Source organism: Mustela putorius, unplaced genomic scaffold (assembly GCF_011764305.1).
Source record: "Mustela putorius furo isolate JIRA1106 unplaced genomic scaffold, ASM1176430v1.1 tig00003854_pilon_pilon_pilon, whole genome shotgun sequence".
Classification (NCBI taxonomy): Eukaryota; Metazoa; Chordata; class Mammalia; order Carnivora; family Mustelidae; genus Mustela; species Mustela putorius.
In genome coordinates this window covers 9,815,255-9,843,118 of record NW_025422006.1, presented here as the reverse complement: position 1 = coordinate 9,843,118, position 27,864 = coordinate 9,815,255, and the positions used below count along the sequence as shown (strand labels likewise).

At 43.1% G+C, this 27,864-nt stretch overlaps 1 protein-coding gene across 1 annotated transcript in view; it reads right to left on the bottom strand.

The window, feature by feature from the left end:
* GDA (guanine deaminase) overlaps window positions 1–11,235 on the bottom strand; it is a 75,632-nt gene extending 64,397 nt beyond the window's left edge. The window contains exon 1 of the mRNA XM_004769209.3: window positions 10,930–11,235. Coding sequence (XP_004769266.1) covers window positions 10,930–11,052 — 123 coding nt within the window. The 5' untranslated portion in view covers window positions 11,053–11,235. The remainder of the gene's footprint in view (window positions 1–10,929) is intronic.
* Between the last annotated feature and the right edge of the window lie 16,629 nt (window positions 11,236–27,864).

Genomic DNA, 27,864 nt, shown 5'->3' with positions numbered 1-27,864 from the left:
TACAACTCCCAGTGGCCAAATACGTTGTATCAAGCGTCGAGATTAGAAAAACCCCGAGTTCTTATTCAAACAATTGGTTATTTGGAAGATATTTTTAACTAGCTGCGCATTTCGCTGCCTTCCAGGTGAGGTTACAGGGGATATTCAAGAGATAAAATGAAAGCTGTAAAAAAAGTGACAAGCAGGGGCACCTGGGTGATTCAGTGGGTTAAGCCTCTGCCTTCGGCTTGGGTCATGATCTTAGGGTCCTGGGATCGAGTCCTGAAGCAGGCTCTCTGCTCGGCAGGAAGCCTGCTTCCCCCCCACCCCTGCCTGCCTCTCTGCCTACTTGTGATCTCTCTCTCTCTCTCTCTGTCAAATAAATAAATAAAATATTTTTTTTTTTAAAGGAGGGGGTTGGATGCTGGGGATATGATACTGTTTTGGTAATATAGCATTTCCTACAGAATCTAAGTTTATACTTTGAAAAAAAAAAAAGAAGAAGAAGAAGAAGAAGTGCCAAGCAAAAAGTGGGGCACAAAGAGATTATCTAGGCCTGGGAACAGGAGGGCTGGAGTGATAACAATGACACCACTGAGGAAGCGACACTTAAACTAGTCTTGAAGGGTGTATCCATCCAGCAGGTGGAAGGCGAAGGAGAAATGTAAACAAAAACACAAAGGCATAAACGATATGGAAAGTTACGTAAATACTCAAAGAAGCCAGGGGTAGGTTCCCTCCACAGTTAAGCAATGGGGAGCCATAAAAAGATTTTAAATAATAAACTCTTTTTTTTAAGATTATTTATTTATTTGCCAGAGAGAGAGAGAGGAGAGAGAGAGAGAGAGAGTGAGCATCCCCAAGCAGGGGGAGCAGCAGGCAGAGGGAGAGGCAGGCTCCCCGCAGAGCAAGAAGCCCGATGTGGGACTCCATTCTAGGATCCTGAGATCATGACTGGAGATGAAGACAGTCACTTAACCAACTGAGCCACCCAGGCGCCCCTAAACTGGTTTTTAAAACTTGCACAAGGATAGTGGTTATGATAGCAGAATGTTGATGGTAGGCAAAAGGTAGAAACAATTCAAACATCCATCAACAAATGAACAAACAAAATATACCCACAGAGTTAAGTATTCAGCCATTAAAAGGAATGGCACTCTGCCTCATGCTACAACCTGAGTGAACCTTGAAAACACTAAACTCAGTGAAAAAAGTCAGGCACAAGAGGTCACATGCTGTATGTGTCCATGTATATGCAGCATCAGGACTACGCAAACCTAGAGAAAGCAAGCGAATTTGTGGTTGCTGAGGGGGGAAGAGAAGAATAGGGAGTGACTGCTCCATGGTTAATGGGTTTCCCTTAGGGGTGACAAACACCTTCTGGACCTAGGGAAAAGATGTGGCTGCAGAACATGGGGATGGTCATAAATGACACTGAAGTGTGCACTCTAAGATCATAAACTTTACGTTAAATCATAAAAGTGAAACAGAAACAAAAAACTAACAATACAAAAAGTTATGGGGTACAACATAAAAGTTCTCCTCCACATTCCCAACTCTCCATTCCTGCCCTACAAAAGTATTATCTAGGTTTGTAATATTAAAATTGCCTTCTGGAAATGTGTTTTGTATATAAGGCTGTGGGTGCATAGGGGGGGACTGTGATCACAGGATACCCTTTTTCTGTCCATTTCAGTTACTGGGGAACACTGGGCCTTTAACATTTCTAGAGCATTATACATAAGTCTAGAAGAAGCCTTACTTTTAATCAGTTACTGTATCATTGCTTTAGCCTTCCAAGATTTTTTTTTTAAGATTTTATTTATTTATTTGACAGAGAGAGATCACAAGTAGGCAGAGAGGCAGGCAGAGAGAGGTGGGGAAGCAGTCTCCCTGTGGAGCGGAGAGCCCTATGCGGGGCTCGATCCCAGGACCCTGAGATCATGACCTGAGCCGAAGGCGGAGTCTTAATCCACTGAGCTACCCAGGCGCCCCAATGTTACTGCGTTTTTAAAAATTATTTTGACAGAATGAACCTTTTTCAGTAAAAAACCACACCTGAAAACTCAACTGTATCTATCTTAATTTATCAACAAGCTACTGATTGATGAGTAGTTAAAAAGAAACATCTTGGAGGGTGCCTGGGTGGCTCAGTGGGTTAAGCCGCTGCCTTCGGCTCAAGTCATGTCAGGGTCCTGGGATCGAATCCCGCATCGGGCTCTCTGCTCGGCAGGGAGCCTGCTTCCCTCTCTCTCTCTGCCTGCCTCTCTCTCCGTCTACTTGTGATCTCTCTCTGTCAAATAAATAAATAAAATCTTAAAAAACAAAACAAAACAGTAACAGGCTGAGAAGAGATAGAGCACTGTGACTATAGAAACAGGAGTCATGAGGGCATCAAACTGAGCCAGGCCAAGAGGGGAAGAAAAGACTTGAGGGTAATTTGCAGTGAAATGGTTTCAGGTAATAGTGCCTGAATAAATAATGCCGGGGTGGGAGGGGCGGGGGGGAATCAGCATTTCACAAGCAGAAGCACCTAATACAATAGTTGAAAGACTTTGAAAACCAGATCTTAGTTAGAAGTTAAATTTAAAGTTAATGTGATTTATCATTTAGAATTAATAGATCAATTTAATAAGGTTAACCAAAAAATGTCTTCACAAAGGAAAAGGATATGGCTTTTTAAAAAGTAGGAAACAATGTCAAAATCATGTGTGAGGTAAGATCTCCTGAGAGATCATCACCTTTTATTGCTCACTCTTAAAAAATGATTGCTGAGGGGCACCTGGGTGGCTCAGTGGGTTAAGCCGCTGCCTTCGGCTCAGGTCATGATCTCAGGGTCCTGGGATCGAGTCCCGCATCGGGCTCTCTGCTCGGCAGGGAGCCTGCTTCCTCCTCTCTCTCTGCCTGCCTCTCTGCTTACTTGTGATTTCTCTCTGTCAAATAAATAAATAAAAAATCTTAAAAAAAAAAAAATGATTGCTGAGAAATTCCAGGAACAGGAAATGTTAGAGACGCAGAAGGGAAGTAAACTGTTTACACCCAGCAATGTTGCTCTAAAGCCTCAAATAAGTCCAACTGTGCTTTTTAAAAATCTCTCTGGGAAGTACCTTGGTGGCTCAGGTGGTCAAGCAACTGCCATTGGCTCAGGTCACGATCCTGGTGTCCCAGGATGGAGTCCTGCATCAGGCTCCCTGCTCAGCGAGGAGTCTGCTTCTCCCTCTGACCCTCCCCACTCGAATGCTCTCTCTCTTGCCCTCTCTCATTCTCTCTCTCAAATAAATAAGATCTTTTAAAATTTTCAAAAAAAAAAAAATCTCTCCGGGAAATCATCTTACACCTGTCAGGATGACAAGAGTCAAAAAGATAAGAAATAACAGGTGTTGGCAAGGACATGGAGAAAAAGGAACCCCTGTGCATTGTTGGTGGGAATATAAACTGGTGTAGTTGCTCTGGAAAACGGTATGGAGATTCTGCAAAAAGTTAAAAATAGAACCACCATACGATCCAGTAATTCTACTACTGGGTATTTACCCATAGAAAATGAAAACACTCATTTGAAAAAGATACATGCACCCCAATGTTTACTGCAGCATTATTTACCACAGCCACGATAGGGAAGCAGCCCAAGAGTCAACAGCAGTCATCAACGGATGAATGTGGTGTGAATATATAACGGACTCTTACTCAACCTTAAAAAACGAATGCGATCTTGCCATTTGCGACAACATGGGTGTATCTAGAGGGTATTTATTATGTTAAGTGAAATGAGTCAGACAGAGAAAGACAAATACCATAGGATTTCACCTGTACGGGGAACTTAAAAAACAAAACAAATGAATAAACAAACAAAAAGTAGAAACAGACCCATAAATATAGAGAACAAACTAATGGTTGCCAGAGGACAGGAGGAAGGGGGATGGGCAAAACAGGTGAAGGGGAGTGAGAAATCCAGGCTTCCAGTGATGGAAAGAATAATTCACGGGGATGAAAGGTACCGTGTAGGAAATAGAGTCAGTGCTATTGTAGTCACGTTGGATGGTGGCAGATGGTAGGTACGCTTGTGGTGAGCACAGCATATAGACTTGTAGAATCACTGTTGTACATCTGAAATTAATGTAACATTGTGCATCGACGACAATTCAATTTGACAAAAAAATCTCTGGAATTAGAAATGTCTTTTTTTTTTTTTTTACACATGACACATGAAAGTCTTTGTATGACACATCACATTCAACACACTTACTGACCATCTAATTTGTACTGAAACAATAGGACAATGCTGAGGGGCCCTGGGGATGATAGAGGTTCAGTCCTCCTCATGATCGGAGGCAGTAGGAACTCCTGGACAGAGCAAAGACCTTGGAAATCAGACCGGCAGGGGTGTGGACCTTGGCTTTGGCATTTCCTTGCTGTGACGGCTGTGACAGCAGCCAAGACAAAAAACCCTCTGAGTCTCCATTCTTCATTTGTAAAGGAGGGATGACGAAGAAGAAAAAGACGATGATGATGCTGTCTCATCTCAGGATTGTTGATATTCAAAGAATCTGTCAGAGTCCAATGCACAGTATGTTACCTTCTCTCTAGCTCATCTCCCATTTGCCAAAGAACTTCACATCCACTCAGTGAGTGAGAACGTTCTATAAAGTTCAGCATGATGAAAGGTAAAAATGCAATAATTACTTTAGTGAAAGAAAAATAAGAACAGGGACCAATATTTATTGTGCAATTACTAGGTACCAGATGCTTTACACACACTATCTCGTCTGTGCTACCATTCCCTCAAGGTGCTGCCGTTGTCCACATTTTGTAAATGAGGCTGTCACAGCTCAGCTACGATAGAAAATTCATCCAAGTAAGAGGCAGAGCTGAGATTCGGATCCACGTAATCTGACTCCAGAAGCCATGCTCCTGACTACTGGAAAGACATTGGCTTCACCATCCATGCCAACATCTATGGCAGAACGAAAGGTAACCTATTCCACCTGAAGGATGATGGCCAGGGAAACTGGAGAAGACAACATCAGAATGGTATCTTGAAGGAAAAGCAAGATTTTATTTCAAAAGAGGTGGAGTGGAGGATATAAAAAGAAGGACTATTCCAGGCTCTGAGATTGGCACCCGCAAAGGAGGCAAAAAAGAACACGATGTGCTGGAAAACAGTGAGAAATTGGCAGGGATAGATACCCCTTAGCTCATGGATACCTTGTGGTGTAAACCAGTCATGGGAATCCTCCTCCTATTTGCCAGAGAGAAGGAGGACGTATTAGAAAAGCAGGCTAGGGCCAAATCACATCATGCCTAGAAAGTCCATCAGGGGCATTTGGATCTTAGAGAGAACAGAGAGCCAGAGGGAGGTTATAACAGAGGAGATATGTGATTCTACCCATGCTCCAATAACAGAACCGTCAGGCGTGAGGAGGCAATATCGGAATGGGGGACAGCAAACAACTAGGGGGCTCCTCTGTTCATTTAACCAGAGACAACGAAAGGCTAAACAAGGTCAATGACAATGGAGAGGATTATATATACAAAGATACCCAGAGGTAAACCGACCAGGCTTGACTACTGACAGGAGTTCCTGAAAAGGCACTGACCTTTTGGGTCAATAAGAAGACAGAAATGGGAAAAGCAGAAGGCAGTGAACAGTCCTTTGAAAAATAATACAATTCTTTGAAAAAAGCAGTACAGGGGCGCCTGGGTGGCTCAGTGGGTTACACCGCTGTCTTCGGCTCAGGTCATGATCTCAGGGTCCTGGGATCGAGTCCCGCATCGGGCTCTCTGCTCAGCAGGGAGCCTGCTTCCTCCTCTCTCTCTCTGCCTGCCTCTCTGCCTACTTGTGGTCTCTCTCTGTCAAATAAATAAATAAAATCTTTAAAAAAAAAAAAAAAGCAGTACAGTCATTGGAGGTGCCCTGGGCTGCAATTAACAGAGGTGTAGACAAAAAAGACATTTCATAGCGAAATAAGTCAGGCGGAGAAAGACAACTATCATATGATCTCCCTGATATGAGGAAGTGGTGTTGCAACATGGGGGTTTAAGTGGGTACGAGAAGAATAAATGAAAGAAGATGGGATTGGGAGGGAGACAAACCATAAGTGACTCTTAATCTCACAAAACAAACTGAGGGTTGCTGGGGGGAGGGGGTTTGGGAGAAGGGGGTGGGATTATGGACATTGGGGAGGGTATGTGCTTTGGTGAGTGCTGTGAAGTGTGTAAACCTGGTGATTCACAGACCTGTACCCCTGGGGATAAAAATATAGGTTTATAAAAAATAAAAAATTATATTAAAAAAAAAAAGTCATACCATGTTTTCCAAATATTTCAGTTAACAGAAGTATTACCAAGGAATAGACCTCATCTTTAGTTATGATCTATATTTTTTGATATTATTATTATTTTTAACAATGTTAATGTCTAATATAATGTATAATGAAAGATTATACTCTACCCCAAATCTCAATATTGCAATTTCTAAATGTTATAAATTTAAACACTGCAAATATTTGCTTTCAGTGATAAAAAATGTTACCAACAAATAAAGATTAAAATAAAGGCTTAGCTTAATAAAAAAAAAAAAAAGACATTTCATTATCACGCAGAAGTCTGAGGGCAATGAGCAGCAGGAAGTTCTAGGGACAGTTAACTGACCAGTGATGTTATTCATGGACATATCTGATGATGTTCAAAGACAGACTAGGTACGTGCCTCTGAGATTCTCTTAATGTTTTCCTCAGAGTCTCAAATGATGGCGGCAGCAGCAGCCCCACTCCTCGCATGAAAGTGTCCAAGAAAGGAAGACCTTCTCTTCCCACATTTCTTAAGGAGAAAAATATTTCCAAGAAGCCTCTTAGCCAACCTCCCGCATGTCAGAATGTCATCCCCGGCCACTCTTCACCACCAGGAAGCTGGGAAAATGAGTGTCCCACCATATGATTCAATACAGTCACATATATCTCTCTACTCTGTCATCAAATCCCGATGACTTGACCTAAGTCACTGTCAATCCTGTCCACCTCTCTCCCTCTCCATTGCTGATAACCACGGACGTCTACTGGGCATACATACATACGTGACGTCTACTGGCTACATACTAGGCATAATCAATGTACTTCACAACTATTACTTCACATAAGCTTTCCACCCAACCCTATGAGGTGGATTACACTAAATATTTTATACATGAGGATACTAGGAAATAGAAATGTTAAGTAACTTCATCAAATTCACATAAGTAGTAAGTGACAGAAGCATTCTTAAGAGTTCATATCTTACCTAAAACTAAGGTAACATTGTGTGTCAACCATACTCAAGGGGAAAAAAGGACAAAAAGAAATTTGTTTCTTGACACACTACACTGCCTCTTTTTTTTTTTTTTAAGATTTTATTTATTTGAGAGTGAGAGATGGCAGGTGAGAGAGAGCACGAGTGGGGGAAGGGGACTCCCTTCCCAGTGGGGGCTCAACCCCAGGACCCTGGAATCATGACCTGAACTGAAGACACAACTCAACTTCCCCACCCATCAGTGGGAATAACGACCCAGTGGGACACTAAATATGATGTACTAGGGAATCTGTCAATAAATGCTTGTTAGCTCTTTCTTCCCAGATGCATCTCTGTGTCCCAGCCAGCCAGTGAGATGAGCTGTGAGGCTTCAGAGCTGGATCTTGTGGCCCCCTCTTCCCACATAGTGCTTCGCAGACCATGGCTTTCCTCTCCACTTGTTGGTCTGCAATGGTGCCACCATGTGGAAATACGCAAAAAAAAAAAAAAAAAAGGCAACAGTGAGCAAGAGGTTAAGGGTTGGCTAGTGATGTGGGAAATTAAAGGCAGAAGGAAAGGTAGATAAAATTAAATGTCCTTATAACCTACAGCTCATTGACAAATACTTGAGATAAGCAGGTTGCAATATTCCTCCAGGATCCTGAGTCTTCTTTAGCAGATGAAAGTCCTTTTAGAAGCTCCCTTATCTTTACTTCTCCCAACTCCGGGGTTGCTCTCACAACCCCAGAGCAGTAGGGAACAGCAGGCAAAAGCTCTTCCTGCCGAAGGGTCCTGTCCGTGTGCTTTAATAAAACCACCATTTTGCACCAAAGACATCTCAAGAATTCCTTCTTGGCTGTTAGTGCTGGACCTCACCCCACCAACACCAACACACCAACATTCAAAAACCACATCACTAGGAGCAGAGGAAAGAAGAGGACAGAATGAACAGGGTTGTGTTAAGTATCCACTAAGTGCCAGGCATTTTCATAAATTATCTCATTTAATATTTAGCAATAGAAAATCTGATTCTACAGATGAGGAAATGGAGGTTCAGGCAAGTTAAAAGTCTCGTTCACAGTCTCGGAAAAAGTAAGTGGTGAAGACCAAGCTTGAACCCAAGCTCCATAGGACTTGCTCCTGCCACGCCAGGACACTACCCCCAAAATGAGTCTCTTCCTCGTGCTTGCTTCCAGGTTAAGTGTGCATTAAAAGACCCAAGGCATCTTTTAGGCAAGTTTAAAGTCAACCTGATCCTGTTCTATGTGGGAAGAATAAAGTATTTGGTAATATCGGAGCACAGAGCATCTCCAGACTTAATTAAATATCTGCAAATAAATTAGACATGCTGAAGTCTTTCTTTTTAAAAGGTACATGCCTCTCAAGTAGGAAAAACTAACTCTGAATTCAAAAAGACCAACACTAAAAGGTTGACCACAGCATTTTTAAAATTAACTTAATTTTGAGTGAGCTTTAATTAATGAATTCAAAGTAGTTGGTCATTATCATGTTCTGAGTCTAAATGAAGTTACAGGACATGAGAGATGAGGTCTAAAAGGAGAGAGAGGATAGAGGAAGTCATGCCGCCTCTCTCTCTCACGCAACCCCAATCGTGAGCTCCACATGAAGAACTAGGTCCCAAGACCCCACACAACTGGTCCCAACACACAACATATACACCGTGGTCACCCAAAATGTAACCCACCGCTACCTGCCTCCAAATCTCCTGGGACCTTTGCTGAAATGCCATTTCCTGGGGCTCGCTCCAGGCCTATAGATTCACATTCTCCAAGGACGACCCCCCAGGAACCAGCATTTTAAAAAACACCCCCTCAATGTTTCTGATCATCTCGAGCAAACAGCTTTAGGAGCTCAGTAAAAATGTAAACGTCATGATGACTCCACACTTATTTATCTTATGGGGAGATCATTTGATAAAAGAATCTTGACATTTTTTGAAGAAATATTACCTCAATGACTAGAAAGGCAAAGCATTCCCACTTTCAAAATGGGAAAAATCAAATCTTGCAATACATGGGGCCCATATATGAAGTCCACAATCAACTGCCTTGCAGCTAGAAGAGAAATCAACAGTTACCAATTCACTGATTAGAATGGTTTACAAGGCACTTGGTTAACTCACCTTTGTATCCAATTCCTAGCTAATTTTATCTTGTGAGGGAATGGCATTTTTCTAAATTTAAAACTTCAGTATGCTCCTCAGTGGGAAATAGACTCCCTGATAATGCCTTCCTTCTGTACAACCCCCAGAAGAGGTAATTTTTTTTTTAGATAAATTATTTCCTTTTCTGACTCCTCTCTACTGGTTGAAGACAGTCTTCAAATCCACCCTCTTGCCTGCTTTCTTACCAATTAAAGTTCTGGATATGGGAAATTAATTTTTAAAAAAAGATACCCAAGACTTGAACAGCTCCTTAAGATAGGCAATCTTCTCTAATTTCTCCCCAGTGTAGAGGTCTCTGTTCCTTTGCTTCTTGGGACTTGCCCCAAGCCTAAGGTTCCCCCAAACTTGACGGTCAAGTACACAAGGCAATAATTAAACAGTCTGGGGGTTTACTGAAGTCTCCCCATTTGGGGGAGCTCTGAGAATTCCATCACCTTGGAAACACAGCAGCAGGCTCCCTGAATATGCACACAGAGAATATTTTTTAAGCACCATAAGAAAACAGGGTTCACTTATCCCCAAATGTAAGAGTCACGATTCAAAACTGTCACTGACTGGGAAGCATCTTTAGTCAGGAATAGTAACTTCAAGCTGACAAGTCACAAATAGGTGTACTTTTGCTAACCAGACTGGTAGTTGGGAAAAAGCTCAAAAATATCCCAACCTCATCTTTATTTTTTTTCTGCTAAAAATGGAATGGCCTCCACTTATCAAACCAGCCAAGCCACTGCTGATGCTGTTACCACCGTGTGTATGAACAGTAAATATCAGACATCAAGTCACCTAGGTCGTTTGTGGAAATCCCGATTTTGGAAAAAGAAGTATAGAAGATACACTCATAGAAGACATGTTGAGCCTTGAAATGGAACTGCTTGCTTTGATGCAAATGGGAAAATGGGGAAAATGGCTATGGGGAGGCAGGGGGCACGTGGATAATTTCTTGCAGACTACCCTTGCTAGTATTATAAGTTATCTAGCTGGAATCGTTGGTACATTGTCTGTGGAGGGAGCAAGTGAATGAAATCAGTTCTTTGCTTATTCTGCGCGCCGAAAGGGCTAACCAACATTAACCAAGTGTCCCTCTCCTCTCTTATTTCTTCCACAATAAATTCAATCAAATTTACGGAGCGCCTAGCACTGTGCCAGGCGCCGCAGACACAAAGATGAATGAAGCCAAGTTTCGGTTTCTTAATGATTTCTTAAGATTTGCGAGGGCATAGCCTTGCTCTCCCTTCCACTGCAGCCTGGACGGCTGTCTAACCACCCGTGGGAGTGCGTACTCCCCAGCTCCCAGCTTCTGGGAACGCGTTACTCCCAGGCCAGCCCACGAACCTAGCGCCAGGGTTCTCCCGGCGTTCTCCGAGAGTCAAACCCTCAAGTTCAACTCCGGAGCCGCGACTCCCGCTCAGCGCCGAGCAAATCCCGGCTCGGCCGCGCACCGCGCGCGATTCCTTCCACCTGTCCGCGCGCCCGTCGGGGTGCGCCCGGACCCCGCGCCCGCTTACTTTGCCGCTGTCGCTCACTCCGAGGAGGTGATCCCGCAGCACCTCCATGGGGCTAGTCCAGGTGGAGTGGATGAATGTCCCTCGGAAGATGTGCGCCAGGGACGGCATCGGGGCGGCACACATGACAGCGGTGGAGCGCGGCGCGGGGTTCGCGAGCCGGCGAGAGCGCACCGGGCGGAGGTGAGACGCGGGGGTCCCTGCACCTTGCGGGCGGCTGCCGGGCGCACCTGCTCGGGCCTCGTACTGCCCCCGCGTTCCCGAGCGACAGCCTGCCCCCTGCAGGCCGCGCCCAGGGGCGGGCTTCCTGCCTCCTCGATGCCAATAGGATTTTTCTCCTGTGACTTGGCTCCGCGCTCCCTCGGGGTGTGGTCTCTCTCTCCTCCCCGGCGTTAGTTTTTGATAGGTTAACTCTTTGTTTCCGAAATCACCGCTCGCAACGCAGTACTTTTAACCTCGGGGGGCCGAGTGACGGACCCAGGGGAGACAAGAGAGGGAGATAAAGGAAGGGGCAGGAGGAGCGGATGGTCCCAGCCCTGTCTGGGACCTTAGCCGGTCACTAAATTTGCTATTGCTCCCTGTCCCCCAGCCTCCTCCGCCAGCCTTGATTGGCTTACCTAGAGTTGCGTCTGCCTGCTTTCTCTTGCCCTGCAAACTTCGGGCTATTTTGTGACCAAACCTTGTACTTTCTTAACCTAAGGCACCCTCAAGGTCTGAACACGCACAAGTTTGGGAAAAGGTGGAAAGGCCCGTTGGAGCTGCCTGCTTCACTGACTAGTTTCATTTTCAGTTCCTGCAGGTTGCAGAATCGGTCCTAATCTGGAGTTCTGAAAGCATCTCTTAACGGAATTACGAGGGGGCCCCACCGGCAGAGGCTGGACTGTACCTCAAAGTCCCTCTCTTCCAGCTTGAGGCAGTGTTTTGGCCGTTGTGTCCCTCCACAACATCCACAAATAATTCCATCTCCCATCGTTCTCACACTTAGAATAAATGAATCTCGTTGCTTCAATTCCACTTGCGCCAGGGGAGAAGATTAAGTTCTCCAGCCGAGTGGCTAGGAATGGCAGCGTGGCATGGCGTGCTGGAAGAAGCCCCGGGTTAGGAATCAAGACTGTGGGCAAGGCAGTGGCCTTGGAGTCTGTATCTTCATGTGCGAAAGTGGCACTTAGATCGGGTGGTGGTGAAGACTGCTTCCAGTTGGGCATTCCTTCCTGCACTGCATTCCAAGTCCTTTACGAAGATCCCCCAGGGAGATCACCTGGTTTCCACTCATGCCTCACACATTCCCCTCCTTTTGCCCCTAATGGTCCCTGTGGACCTTCACAGGACTGGCTCTTCTCATCACCCACGTGCCTCCAATGTACTGGCCCTTCAGGGTAAACTTCCTCCACCACCAAACTTGTAGCAGCCCCCCCAGCCCCCCAATTTTTATTCTATCCATCCATCTTATGTCTGCCATCGTAGTTATCATATTTTTCCTCATTTATTTCATGTGTTTTCATTTATTTCTGCCTCTCTCCTCTCAAAACACACACACACACACACACACACACACACACACACACAGTAAGGGAAGCGCCACAGACCAGGCTCTTGTGCCTAGAAACGTGCTTGATGTTTCATACATATTTACTGAATAAATGTATGAATCATTTTTGGGGGGGAACAGAGCAATAACCTGAGCTAGCTATGTTTCTGGCTCCTCCCTACAGAATAAGGATTTCTCATTTCAGAGCATGAGCAGGCTTTCTCTGAATTGTCACCACTACAACACAGGGCGAGTTTACATACATGATTCATTACATTCTCAGCTCCTTCCCCTCAAGGAAATGCTGCAGTCCTAGGCACACTGAGGTGGCTGGTCACCCTACCAAGGACTCAGAATTAGGAGCCCTTGAAGCTGAGAGCATTGCACTTGCCTCTTGGGGTTGCCTCATCAGCCCCTTCCCCTGTCATCTCCTCCTGATTCTGCAGACTTTGCTCCCTCCTTGTAGTCCCCATGGCCAGAACAGTGAAAACATCCTCTTGACCCAGGCTTGTCTACCCACAGACCTCAGAGTGAAAAGTGAAGAAAATACGTGTCTTAGTTTTTAAAAGGAGTCAATTAAATGTTTCCAGAAGAGGTACTGGGTTCCCTAAAACGATGCAGCCAAAGCTCTTTTAACGAAAGCAACCTGAGTGACCAAACAGTGGAGACTAGTTTAGTCCATTAGAATCTAGTTACTCAGTAGGGTAACATGCAGTTGTTAAAAATGGGGGAACTCTGTAGCCACGTGGGAATTGCATATGATGAAATGGTAAGTTTTTTAAAATGTCATTTATGCTATGGTTAAAAGCATGAAGAACCTGTAGGCATAGAGCCTAGAATTTCAAAGTGGATCCAAACAGGGGATCATTTCCAAACAGGAAATGGAATTGCTAGGGAATTTAATTTGGATGTTTGTTAACGTTGTTATGTGTGGCTTATGCAACAAGTAATTATTGTATCGGTTTGAATAAAGTTCATCTTGGGTGCCTGGGTGGCTCAGTGGGTTAAGCCTCTGCCTTCGGCTCAGGTCATGATCTCAGGGTCCTGGGATCGAGCCCCAAATCGGGCTCTCTGCTCAGTGGGGAGCCTGCTTCTCTCTTTATCTGCCTGCCTCTCTGCCTACTTGTGATCTCTGTCTGTCAAATAAATAAATAAAATCTTAAAAATAAATAAATAAAGTTCATCTTGAACAGAAGGAATGGTCCTGGGCTTCCGGGGAGCATAGCATTAGCACTCCTCAGGGTTTAGCTCTTCCAAGCAGTGCTCTCTCCCACTTCAATTCCCAGCTGAGTTGTAGGCACCCCGCTTAGGATCCGGTAGCCGCAGCTCAGCCAGGTGTCAGGAAATCATGGCTTCCCAACTATTCTCATGTGTTCTCCATCCTGGTCCTTTACTTCGCTGGTAGCCCTACAGTTTCGACTTCCATCTTGGTATCCCCAGGGAAATGTTCTCAAGGCCACCAAAGTTTGGAGGAAGGTAGGAGTGTGGCACTTTTATATTTACCTTTGAAGCATGGCCCGAGGACATCACCAGACAGCTTCTGGTTAACAGGGTTATTCTGACCCAGCAAAGCATGTACCAATGGTATGTACTGTGCTTCCAAAGTCTCGAGGAAGTAACAGTTTCTATTCATCAGCTCTTTCTTTGGCCAACTTTTATAGCTGTGCAATATTAGAACTGAAAGGACCTAAGAAGATAATATTCAATGTGCGTTTCCCTGCTATTTCCTAGTACCCCTATTCCGTCACCAATGGCTCCTTTCAACCCTCACCAACTCAGTTTCTCAGAAGGAAATCCAACAATGGTATGCACTTTCAGTGCTCTACCCACGTATCACTTTTTTCCAAAGAAAAGACACGCTCCTTGGTACGGAGGCTTCCTGAAACCCTCGCTGCTTCTTCAGGCTCTTCTCCCTCCAGTATCCCACATACTGTGCACCTGCTTTGCTCACGATCTCTGCTGGCAGTGCCCTTCTGCCACCTGACTCCGCGCCTGCCTTAATTCACTACCCACTCTCCCCTGGCTAAATCCTTCAGCTTAATTGCCCATTCCCGACCCCTTCCAGAACATCTTTACACCTCCTCACTCTCTCTCAGGTACTAAATGCTCCTTCTCTGAGCTTGTGGGGTGCTATAATTGTTCCTTTATTATCTGTCTCCACCAGAAGATTGTGTTCTACTTAAGGACCACGTCTCCTTCCTTTCTTTCTCTGTATCCCCTTAACACAGTGCCTGGCAAACAGGAGATACTCACAGACTTATATACATGTTGGACTTCAAGTGATGGCTCTCTTGAATTTTTCTCTTGTATTGAAAAATACAGATTTTAGTGAGAAAAGAAATCTCTAGGGACGCCTGGGTGGCTCAGTGGGTTAAGCCACTGCCTTCGGCTCAGGTCATGATCTCAGGGTCCTGGGATCGAGCCCCACATCGGGCTCTCTGCTCAGCGGGGAGCCTGCTTCCCTCTCTCTCTCTCTCTCTGCCTGCCTCTCCATCTATTTGTGATTTCTCTCTGTAAAAAGTAAATAAATAAAATCTTTAAAAAAAAAAAAAAGAAATCTCTAGAGGTGTGTTCTAATGGTGATCAATTCATTAGAACTAAAAGTTAAGAAAGAGTTTCATTTCACTTAGTTTTCCAACATTTTCTTATGAAAATTTTCAAATACACAGAAAAGTTGAACAGCTTCGTTTCTCAAAATTTCTCCTTACTTTCTCCCTACTTTAGATGAAGCCAGTGGTCTCAAAACTCTACCACTACTGGTTTCTTCTTCCACTATCTTATTCTGAGCCTCACAACAATCTTATAAAGTACAGGATATATTTTAACCATTTCAGAGATGGAGAAACTGAGGCTCAGGGGGGTTGGTTTGTCTATCTAGTTGGTATAGGATGGACCCGGGTCTTGACTCCAGTTGCTCTCACACACTGTCTCATCACAGTAGACTGAGAAGAATTTTCCACTCGATTTTGCCATGTCTATGTCGGTGCATCGTGGGCTGTCATTTACAACTTTCACATTGTACATCATTTTCCAACAGTTGCCAGTGACACACAGATCTGCCCCGAAGTGAAACCAAAGTAGGACCAATGGACCTCAAGGAGAACAATCCAATCAGTGCAGGTCAATGAAATGATGCGGGGCACAGGTCATAACATTATGCAATGAGTAACTCGTGTTTTCATGAGGCACAAAGAACGCGGGACAGGCAGGTTAAATGAGAAGCCACTTTGCTCTTCGAGGCAGGAGAGAAGTTGTCATTGCACAGTGAAATAAATGCCTGCCTATTTTATTTATTCTTCTTGTGTAGCTAAATCTATCAGTTTCCATGGTGCCCCATGTTCACCATGGAAACTCTGACAAGCTTGTTATGCTTTAGAGAATAAAAAAAAAAAAAGCACACCAAAAATTTGAGATGGGATAAATGCATTCCTTTTAAAACTGTGTTCTTCTGAGTAGGAAGCCTTGATGGATAGAAAATCATAATGATCTTGATTTTCAAGTTCTTAAGTGGAAACGCAGCTTTGCATTCCCATCAAAGGAGCACTCTTGCCCCCCCCCCCCAACACTACTTTATCTATGCAACAATAGTTATCCTGTATCTCACTTCTGCATTTCCTGGCAACAGAGAGATGGCTCAGTCCTCATTTAGCTGATTTTTATGAGAATATTGCACTAGTCCCCTATATATTTTTTTCTGTTTGTCCATTCCACCTTTATTGGAAATCTAAGTTAGAACAGGCATTATGCTAAGCACCACTGATCTGACACTGTATGAAACAGACACTGTCCTGCCCATATGTAACTTACACAATTCTTTCATGAATTGGTGCAGGAAGATTTTTTATGCACACTCCCACCACGAAAGCAAGCTCAAAGCAAATACAACTGACTGGTGTTACTTTGTCTACATTTCTGCCCTAACAGGGACTCTATTATCCAATATTTAATATGAAGGTATAAGTACTAGATAGAATTATTATCTCGGGGTCCCAATCCAGCACAGCCACTAGGCAATGAGGCCTTGGGAAAGTCATTCTACCTCTTCTGGTCTTGGTTTCTTTTTCTATAAGGTAGGAGGTCACATACTATCTCTGGTTCCATAATATTTTAGTCTCAAGGACTCATTTTTTAAAATTTCTCCTACTTACACCTTAAGTTTTAAAACATTTCATCCATCAAGGTGAGATACATAATATAAGTAAATGTTGAGTGAATTATTTCTCCATTTTTTCATGAATTAAAGACTACCAATCAGAACTTCTAATCCATATGAACTGTACAATATCACCATGTTGAGTTAATATAATTGAAACCCAAAACAAAGGTAACATTTTATTTTATCTTTTAAAGACTTTATTTATTTATTTGAGAGAGAGAGAGAGAGAGAGAGCGCAAGTATCAGCCGGGGAGGCACAGAGGGAGAGGGACAAGCAGACTCCCCTCTGCCTTTTTTAAAGGCAGTCACCAGAGCTCGATGCCTGGGCCCTAGGATTATGACCTGCCTTGAAAAACAGATGCTTAACTGACTAAACCACCCAGGTACCCCAAGATGTAACATTTTATTTAGCCCATGCAATCTATCTCAAGTTGGACAAATTCTATTAAGTTTTGTGAATTGCTATAAATAGCTTAAGAGGCGCCTGGGTGGCTCAGTCAGTTAAGCATCCAACTCTCGGTTTCAGGTCGGGTCATCATCTCAGGGTCTTGAGTTGGAGGCCTGTGATGGCTCTGTGCTCAGCACAGAGTCTAGTTGTCCCTCTCCCTGTTCTCTACCCCATGCTCTCTCTTTCTCTCAAATAATTAAAACCTTTTTTAAAGGGTTTTAAAAGGTTTTTGGGTTTTGTGTTGAAGGAACACAGTTTTAAATTTGTTGAATTATCTTCTTGAGTATCCTAGGACTGTTGGTTGATAAAAAACCAGGGTAGAGACTCATGGACATGACTTCACATGTAATTTGGAAACTAGTTGTCAATGTTTCTGCCTTAAACTACAAGAGTTTACACGTATCTAACATGCCACATCAACATGTAAGACCCAGAGGATCATAGGGTCTCTTCTGGAGACCATGAAGAACTTTCGTCAAGGATATCAAGGCACAGCTCAAGTGGCTCGAGCGCGCAGTGGTTATGGAGCTGGGAAGACACTGGCTGTGGCTATGACACCGGATATGCTAGGAACCACTGAATGCAGGCAGGGTCCATGCTCCTGGAGGCCATGCCCAATCTGAGGCCTACCATAGCAGAAAGCCAAATGCTACCATCCTTGGGGAGCACAATTAAGTGCCCCCAGTCTCATGGAAATTAAAAACTAACTGAAACTCAACTTAAATGACAAAATATGATGTTTTTTATGAAAAAAAAAAAGAAGTTTTGAGGAATTTTTATAGTATTCTTTGGATATATAAAATTAAACATATTTCAGAAACTATAAATGTTAAAAATTCCTTCCTCTAAAGGGATAATTTTTAATATTATGTATAAATGAAAGAATTTATCCTTTATGGAATACTCTTCCAAATGACATACAAAAGCCACTAATAATTATATTTATGATAAAAAAAAAAAGCTAGCCCTAGTGGGAGGGGGAAAAAACATTTTTGCTGCTGTTTTTATAAGTTTGGTTTGTGTTTTCAGAATTCTTTGGGTAATGGCACATAATAAGGGCTCAGTAAATATTAGATGAATTAATGATAATTATATACATAAAAGCCCAGTTCAGATTCATTTATTTCCTTCCTCCCAGAGCATTAAAACTGATGCAGTGTACATAATACTATAATAGTCCATGAAATGAAGAAAATGTAATTTGAGTTTGGAGCATGTATAATACTATGAGTTGAAAGTGGCAGAAGACTGGCTTAAACAGTTTAAGCCAAAATAGAGTGTCTCACACAACCACAAACAAGCAAACAAACAAAAACCATGGTCACGCTACCTTGTGGCACAGCTTAGCTGCAAATTAATCCATGTCTACTGCACCCAGTTACGCTGCCCTCCTCTCTCTGTCTCAGTCTCTCTCTCATTCTCTGTCTCCCTCTCTCTCTCTTCCCTCCTCCATCCCTCCGTTTTCTGGATCTCTCTCCTCATGGCTATAAGATGGTGGCAACAACTCTAGACTTCATATTCTCTCAAATTCGGGCGAGGGAAAAACCAAGCAATGTGCTTCCCAAATTCCAGGAAAACAAAAACAAAAATTCATCGCCTTATTTTCCCCGCTCTGAACCAATGTCTTTTCCTCAAACGAGCCAGGTAGCAGGCCGATAGAAAATGTGGTATCGTGACCTGAGCCCCATGCTCACCACGCACAAGAACTGAGAGTAGGGAAGGAGGGTGGTTATCCAGATGGAGGTGAAGTATCCAGACGGAGGTGAATGGATGCTGCGTAGCAAAAACAGCAGATACTTTTCAGGGTGTGATGAGTACCAGTTCCTCTAGTCAAAGTTATTGACCTAACTCAGTAGAATGATAACTGCAGACAGAATTAGAAATATATAATGCATAAATCTTGACGTATAACAGAATGCATGATGCACATGAAATAATTATAACATGTTTTTTCTTTTCCCTCAACAAAATTTGTTTGTGCCTACTTCCGGGAAGATAACATGGTATGTGTTGTGCAGGATATAAAAATAAGTGTGGTGTGGTCCCTGCTCTCACACTAAGAATCCCAAGTGTAAGGGACCTTTTAAAAATAATGTGCATAGGGGCGTCTGGCTGACTCAGTTGGAAAAGTACACAACTCTTGAACTCAGGGTTGTAAGTTCAAGCCCCATGTTGGGTGTAGAGATTACTTAAAAATAAAATCTTTTTTTTTTTTAATTTAAGATTTTATTTATTTATTTGACACAGAGAGAAAGATCACAAGTAGGCAGGGAGGCAGGCAGAGAGAGAGGAGAGAGAGAGCCCAATGCAGGACTCGATCCCAGGTCCCTGGGATCATGACCTGAGCTGAAGATAGAGGCTTAACCCACTGAGCCACCCAGGCGCCCGTAAAAAAATAAAAAAAATAAAAAAACAAAAAATAAAATTAAAATAAGGTATGTAGTGGAACTACTCTTTTAATTTTTATTTACAGACTGCTCTTACCTTAGAAGGACATGAACACATAGATCTGGGTCAGAGTTCAGCCAGTATGACTCAGAGAAAAGACATTAAACATTTGTGATGTTCAATGAGAGACTGAGACAGAGAGAGGAGGGCAGTGTAACTGGGTACAGTAGACATGGATTAATTTAACATTAACATTGTAACATTTAACATTGCATCACAAATGCTATAACACATAGCATTACAATGTCAATCTCATTATTAATCTTCACAGTTTTGTTTTGTTTTGTTTTAAAGGTTTTATTTATCTACCTGACAGAGAGAGAGAGTGATCAGAAGTAGGCAGAGAGGCAGGCAGAGAGAGAGGGGGAAGCAGGCTCCCCACTTAGCAGAGATCCCGATGTAGGGCTCGATCCCAGGACCCTAAGATCATGGCCTGAGCCACAGGCAGAGGCTTAACCCACTGAGCCACCCAGACGCCCCAATCTTCACAGTTTTTATCAATCCCTCATGCAATCCTAAAATTGGTAACAAAATCTAGTAAAGTTGCAGTTTGACCAAATGCACCAGAATTCCTGGTTCAAATGGGCCACAACAAAAAGCCCTGCTTTGATCATTTCTGAGGCTCAAAACTTTACCTCCTGTTAATCTTAAGGTAGAGTAATAGAAAGAGGAATGGCAGGCCATTCCTGGCTCATATTTTTTTCCTATACCGAGGGGTGTTAGGATAGGCGGCTACACTCGTTAAAAACAACCTATGATGAAACTCATGAAAAGATGCCATGATACTAATGTATCAGAAACTCAACAAAAACTTACCTATATAAACTGTCCTCCACCAATCAATAAATATGGTTGATTTTGTTGTTGTTGTTCAATGTGCTGGGTAAGTTACCACTTCCTACCCTTACCCCATCCCCTACCCTCTCATTCATTAAGTCAGCAAACATTTGTAGAGCACCTACTATATCCCAGGCATTTAGCTAGGCTCTGGGAATCAAAAGATTAGAAAGATATGGTTCTCACCTTTAAGAATTTCACAAGATAGGGGCGCCTGGGTGGCTCAGTGGGTTAAGCCGCTGCCTTCGGCTCAGGTCATGATCTCAGGGTCCTGGGATCAAGTCCAGCATCGGGCTCTCTGCTCAGCAGGGAGCCTGCTTCCTCCTCTCTCTATGCCTGCCTCTCTGCCTACTTGTGATCTCTCTCTGTCAAATAAATAAATAAAATCTTTTTTAAAAAAAAGAATTTCACAAGATAATGATGGAAACAGATAAGCACATGGGTTAACTATGATAAACCCCATACAAGGCTGCTTCTTCTCCCCTCAACCCCTGGAATCCTACCCACCCATCACCGAGCTCTGTGAGGACCGGGTCTGTCTCCCTTACCACTGTAGCCACAAAGCTTAATGTGGCATCTGGCATATTGTAGATACTCAACAGATGTCTGTTAGATGCATCAAGCACAATGGTAAAAGTATGCATGAGCTATAAATATTCTGAAAACTTCTTACTGATTCCTGTCTCAGAAGAGTAAATATACAAAGAGAGAAGTGGTCTCAAGCAGTGATCCTTAACCAAGAGTGGTCTGCTCCCTACAAGGCATTTGGCAGTGTCTCAAGACACTTTTGGTTGACATAGTGGACAGTAGACACAGTGGGAGGTTCTTCTAACTTCTAGTGTGGGTAAAGCCCAGGAATGCTGCCAACCATCCTACAATGTACAGGACAGCGCCCCCTCCCAACAACAAAGAATTATCCAGTCCAAAATAGTTCTGAAGTTGAAAATCTTTGCCTAGAATAAAATCCTCAGCCATAGAATCTTCTTCTTTTTTTTTTTTTTTAATGATTTTATTTATTTATTTGTCAGAGAGAGAGAGAGAGCACAAGCAGGGGGAGCTGAAGGCAGAAGGAGAAGCAGGTTCCCCACCGAGCAAGATGCCCAATACGGGACTCGATCCCAGGACCCTGGGATCATGACCCAAGCCAAAGGCAGATGCTTAACCAACTGAGCCACCCAGGCAACCACCAGCCATAGGATCTGAAGAGGTCTACTGATCTTTAAGCAGCAAAAAGCATCATGGAGTCTTAGAGAATGATGGAATTGAAAATGATCTTGAAGTTCTAAAGGATCTTAGAGTTGACTCCAATCCCCCAAATAAAATAATCTCTTTAATATCAAACTTGGAAGATGGTCAGCTATCAAGTCTCATGGGCAGAAGCTCAATGTTTTGAGCAGTGGTGGTTTCTATAGCTAGCCTTAATATTCAAAGTGTATATCGTATGGAGCTGACAGTTGCATTTCAAAATGTCACACAATTTGTCCTACTGTGACTTCCTTGGGCAAAAGAGAAGAAATCAGTTCTGTTTTCTACATCTTAGCCCTCCAGGATTTGAAAATGCTGGTGATTGTCCCAAGCCTTTTCTCTCTACCACATTCATCATCCACTACTCCTCAAGGCAATTACAAAGAATCGTAAAGAGTAGATGAAAAAAGTACTGGATATGAGCAACTGGTGGAACGTAAGATGTCTTTACATGATGGTTCATGAGATTATTTTAGCTATCTCACAGATAGTGCATTAAACAGCTTTGAATTATGTTTAATTATAGTGAGATAATTACTTCTACTTGAATTTTTCAATCCTTAAGTCAAGGAGACCTTCTCAGTATGAAAAGGTTTAGTAACCTCAAAAATTTCCTTTTTTTAAGAGAGAGAGACTGCAGAGCCAGAAATTTCCACAGGCAACAGTAGTTAGCTGGAATCCAACACTATTAATGTCTTTATGTTTGTGGCTTCTTCTTGCTTATGGTAAGGGGTGCTGGTTTCTCTTTTATAGATTTGGCTGGTTTCTCATTTATAGTTTTGTATACAGTTCTGTAGTTAAAGTTTTAAAAAGGAGACTTTAAAAAAAATAAGTGAATTACAGTACAGATTTACAAATGGGGCAAAATCAATATGAGTGCCATGTGGAGTATCCGAAGTTGGGGAAATAATGGCCAACTACGGTCACTGAATCAAACAGATGCGTAGCCTGATCCCGATTCTACCACTTATGTATCAGATGATCTTGGGTGAGTTATTTAGCCCTGTGAACCTCAGTTTCCTCCTATGAAAATGGGGATGTGATAACACCTATTTCATTGAGTTATTGTATTATTAATCAAGGGAATGCATGTTAAATATCTAGCTAATAGTAAATGCCTAATAAATGTTAATTTACTTCTCTACTCTTACCCATATCAGTGCATTCCCACCCATACATTGTTTCCTTCAGTGGCTAATATCCTCTAAGAGCCTGATATGAACTTTGGAGATATATCAATCTGAGATCAAATCTCAGCTTTACTGCACACAACATTTTTTTTAAGATTTTATTTATTTACTTACAGACAGAGATTACAAGTAGGCAGAGAGGTAGGCAGAGAGAGAGGAGGAAGCAGGCTCCCTGCTGAGCAGAGAGCCCAATGCGGGACTTGATCCCAGGACCCTGAGATCATGACCTGAGTCGAAGGCAGCATCTTAACCCACTGAGCCACCCAGGCGCCCTCAAATTATACAGTTTTGACTTACAAGACCCTGAGATCATGACCTGAGCCCAAGGCAGAGGCTTAACCCACTGAGCCACCCAGGCACCCAATCCAAGGCTTCACATTATCTTTAATGATGATTGCCTTGTTGGTTTTAATCTAATGTGTCAGTAATTTCCTAGCATCTTATGCCATTCACAGATTTTTATATGCCAACTAAATCAATGATCGAAGGGAGAGATGCTAAGAGAGATGAATAGGTCAGGACTATGACAGAGCCCAGTGGCTCACCTCTCGAACTTCATGCCAGCTTGACCTTGACCATTCGTTAATAAATTTTAACATGGGGGCTCAAAAAATAACAGCAATGATACAGAGGATCAATCAGTTCTGAATTCTCCATATTATACTGTCATTTACATGACATTTCTACAACTCTCCTTCAAAGATTTGATGAAACATTTCCTGATACATTACTTACACATATTCATATCCTGGGACTGAGCCCCACATTGGGCTCCTTGCTCAGCAGGAAGTCTGCTTCTTCCTCTGCCCCTCCCCTCAGCTTGTGTGTGCACTCTCTGTCTCTCTCTCTCTCAAATAAATACATAAAATCTTTAAAAAGATTCTCAGAGTTTGGCAATTAGTCCAAGGCTCTTTCTAGCACCCCATTTGGTCTTTCATTTTTGCAAACTATTGCAGTCAAAAAGTGGTGTGTATCCCTATTTGCTGAGGCCTTTTCCCCTTTACTCTTCACATATTTTCTTTTTCACAGTCTGTCTGCTCCTTGTTACACCAATGGCATCCACTCTTGACTTGGAGTAAAGAGAGAATCTGGTAAGTTCTTACACAATAAATGAGAAACACAGAGAGAGTCCGATGTGTGGCGCTAAGGACCAGAATGCTAAATGGTAAGCAAAACCTGGTAACGCATTCCTGAATGGAACTGGGGATTGGTCTCATCCTCACAGCGGGATCGCCAGGCTTCCGTCTTGAACTTTGCGCCAACATGGCACTATTTTGAGTCCCATTCATAAACTATGTCAGTGATTGATTGATAGATTGATTATAGTGAAATTTATAGCACTGTTTGGAAGACTATTTCTAGGAAGCCAGCTAGTATAAGAAGAAATGAGGGAGCTTTCCTAAGTATCTCCTTAAATTGTAACCAGAGTCAATGTCTACCATATCCACTGGAAATCATAATGATAGAAGGTCACAGAATTTAAAAATACAGGATCAGAGGGGCACCTGGGTGGTTCAGTGGGTTAAAGCCTCTGCCTTCAGCTCATGTCATGATCCCAGGGTCCTAGGATGGAGCCCCGCATCGGGCTCTCTGCTCAGTAGGGAGCCTGCTTCTCTCTCTCCCTCTGCCTGCCTCTCTGCCTACTTGTTATCTCTGTCTGTCAAATAAATAAATAAAATCTTAAAAAAAAATAATACAGGACCAGGGACTAATTTCCATGCGGGCTAAGGTCACTTGGTTAATCTAAAAGGAAGCATTCTCGGCTCCACATTCCCAAATACAACGCTCATATAAATAAGGGATGTCCAACTAATATCCAAACTATACACCACTGCAGATTTTTAAAATAGAACAGAATTTGTGTAAAATAGCTGATGTTCTGGAACCTGAAAATCAATAGGTAATATAGATTGAGGCCAGAAAAATGAAAGCCCAGAGATTGCTTCCTAAGCAAAAACTACTTCTTGTTATCAGAGAATAGTTCTCCTGAAATTGATTATCAGACTTTCTTTCCTCTTGTTACACTTTGTCCTTGGAAATGATAGGCCCTATCTCACCAGTGCAAATATCCAGGGCTGCCCTGCCTGATAGGGTCTCATAAGTCGGAGGCACAAATCTGGACCATGAGGTCAGGTACAGGGATACTGTTCTGGTTGGGGACGGGGTGATGGGAGGTGAGGGAACTCCAGGAGCTATAAATTACTTGGGTCCAGCAGAACCATTAATGGCCCAGCAGTCTCTTGGTGTGTCTGGACTGCTGGGTCCCCATGAGACACTCTTGGGGTACTATTCCTGACATCACTTTGCATCCTCTTGATTGATTTGGACATCTCTGGAATGACACAGCAATAACAAAAAATAGACTGAGATTGCTGCCCAAGTCATTTACCATCAAACCACGCAAGGAAGGCGGGTGCCAAATACCTTCTTCCCTTTCTTCATTGTGTAACGCTGTCATGACAATTCCATCACTTCTGCCTCACTTAACACGGGTCAGTGCTTTTTCCACAATTCTAGGAGTCACCCTCTCTCAGGCCCTTGCAAGGGTATCATCACAACCTGTATTTCAGGAGAATGCTCCCATATTGGTACATTCTCTTGTATCCAAATTCATCTCCCACGCACCTTTGTCAGGCCCCCTCAGAGTCCAGTCCCAGGCATAATGTCCCAGTTGACTGGTGTTGAAACTGGACTCAAGGAGTAATAGTTCTTTTCCTCCCTTAGCCATCGAAGCAGGTCGTTGGCAGAGTTATTTCATAACTTAACCCCAGTAATTAACCTGGTGATCAGGAGCGGCTATGGGGAGATTCTGAATAAAATACATAATGGCTTGCAAAGGAGAGGCCTCTGGACTAAATTCAAGCAAGCATGTGGGTGTCTAGTGCTTAACAGAGAGGACGAGTGGCCTATTTGTCCATTTGTGCAGGCTCAGAGAACTCAGGGTAACCTGGAGATTTAAAATTCTTGGAGGGACAGTGGCTCCTGGGTGCCTCAGTGGCTGACTCTTGATTTTGGCTCAGGTCATGATCTCACGGTCACAGGGTCACCCCACGTGGGGTCTGCTCGTCCCTCTTCCTCTCCTTCTGCCCCTCCCCCGGCTCATGTGCACCCTCTCTCTCCTTCTTTTTCTCAAAGGAAATCATAAATAAATAAATAAATAAATAACGTGAGTGAATAAAATTACTGAAGGGACATCAACACAGATGTACCCATACCTTCTGTCAGGAGCCCATTCACCCAACCCTGGCATTACAGACTGGCCTCAACTGTTCTTACAATAAACGCCTATCCTTGGTCTTCTTTTTGAACCCTTCTCCTCCCAATTTAAGAGATGAGAGCCTCTTTGTGTGTTTCCAGGGAGGCCCTCTGGCTTTCTCACTCAGCATTTAACTGTTGATTTATTTCAGCTTTCTGCTACCTTTTTCCAGGGCATCAGCAGAGCCAGATAATTCACTGTCATTACGATTACTGTCTCCCCTGTATTTCCACCTACCATGGACAGCATCCTCACCGGCAGCCAGGAGATGGTGGTCAGCTCCAAAATCCCATCTCAGTGTTGTGCTTGTGACCCATCACGGTGCCTACCATCTTGGGCTGGAGTCACTAGATGCGAATCCTGAGAAGGAGCTTCATGAGTGCTCTTGGGATCCACACCTGTGGAAGAAAACAGGCTTAGGTACAGGAAAAGGCTGAATTTCCATTACCCATGGGAAGCTTTGGTGCTGAGATGGCCCCTCAGGTCTGAACTGGAGATTAAGGGTCCAGTTCTTCATTCCTCCCAGAATAATAACTCATGAGATGAAGGCTGTCCCAGAAGAGTCATGACCTGAGGTGATTCTTCTTCCAAGATGGCAGAAGGCCGCCAGCCAAGTGCTATCTTCTGAGGCATCACTTCCAAGATAGCCCTGAGAGAAGAAATCCTCCTTCTGAAGAGGAATCACAGCATCCACCACATCACCGTAAAAACATGCTGCAGCTTTTGTGTTTATTGTTCTGTTACTCCAAGGAAACTGAAGCACAGAAGGGTTAAATAGCTATTATCTCTACTGAAGACTAAGTTTTGGAGAGTGTTCTAAATTTGAAACAATTACGTGATTCTGCTGTTTTAACACAAAAGCAGCCACAGACGATACTTGAACAAATGAACATGGCTGTGTGCCAATAAAACTTTATTTACAAAAGCAGGTGGTGGACTGGATTGGGCTCACAGACCATAGTGTTCTGACTCCTGGTTTAGATGGTGCAACTAGAGCCATGGTTACGAGTGGGAATGAGAGGTGAGGATGGTGAATGACAAAATGGGAAATCTCTGGGTGTTTACCCATATTAAAGAACAAAAATTCAACTGAGCAAATTTAAAGATCTAATTGACTTTATTAAACAATTCATGAATTGGGTAGCACCCCACCTAACAAACAAAAGGGTGCTCCAAGGAGCTGTGCGAAATGGAAGGCTTTTAAAGACAGAAACTGGATGGAACAAGGAAGTTACTAGCAAAGGAAAAGACTATTTCAGGCAAGGTTACTTCCTAGAGGATCTCATCATGCAGGTTACCTCTCTAGTACGGATCTGGAAAATTCCAGGCTCATTGGCTTAAAATTCCACTGATGGAAGAGGCTGAGACTGTACTTATGTATTAATTCTTGGTAGGGCTTAACATAAGTGATTGCATTTGAGGTCTTTGGTTTCTTTTCAACACCCAGGCACTTTTGTCTCCCTGCAACATTTAGTCCTTTGCCTAAGTAAACTCTACATTACATTATATTAGTCCTTCACCACTCAATTTAAGCAAGAACGATTTTCACAGGAAAGCCTTCAAGGACCCTCTCCTCAACCTGAGCCTGGATTCAATGCCTGTTTTGTTATTCCTATAACCCTTTAGGACCTTTTGTCATATAAAATCATACCTAATCATCTGCTCACATATACATCTGTCTCACTATCCCCGTGGTTTTCAAGTTCAGCTGTGTATTTGGAAGTAGAGTGTGGGTACTCATATTTTAAAAGCTCTCCCATGATTCTAAACTGCAGTCAGGTTTGAGAATAAGTGCATCACACTGTGAGTTCCTCCAGGGCAAATAACCCC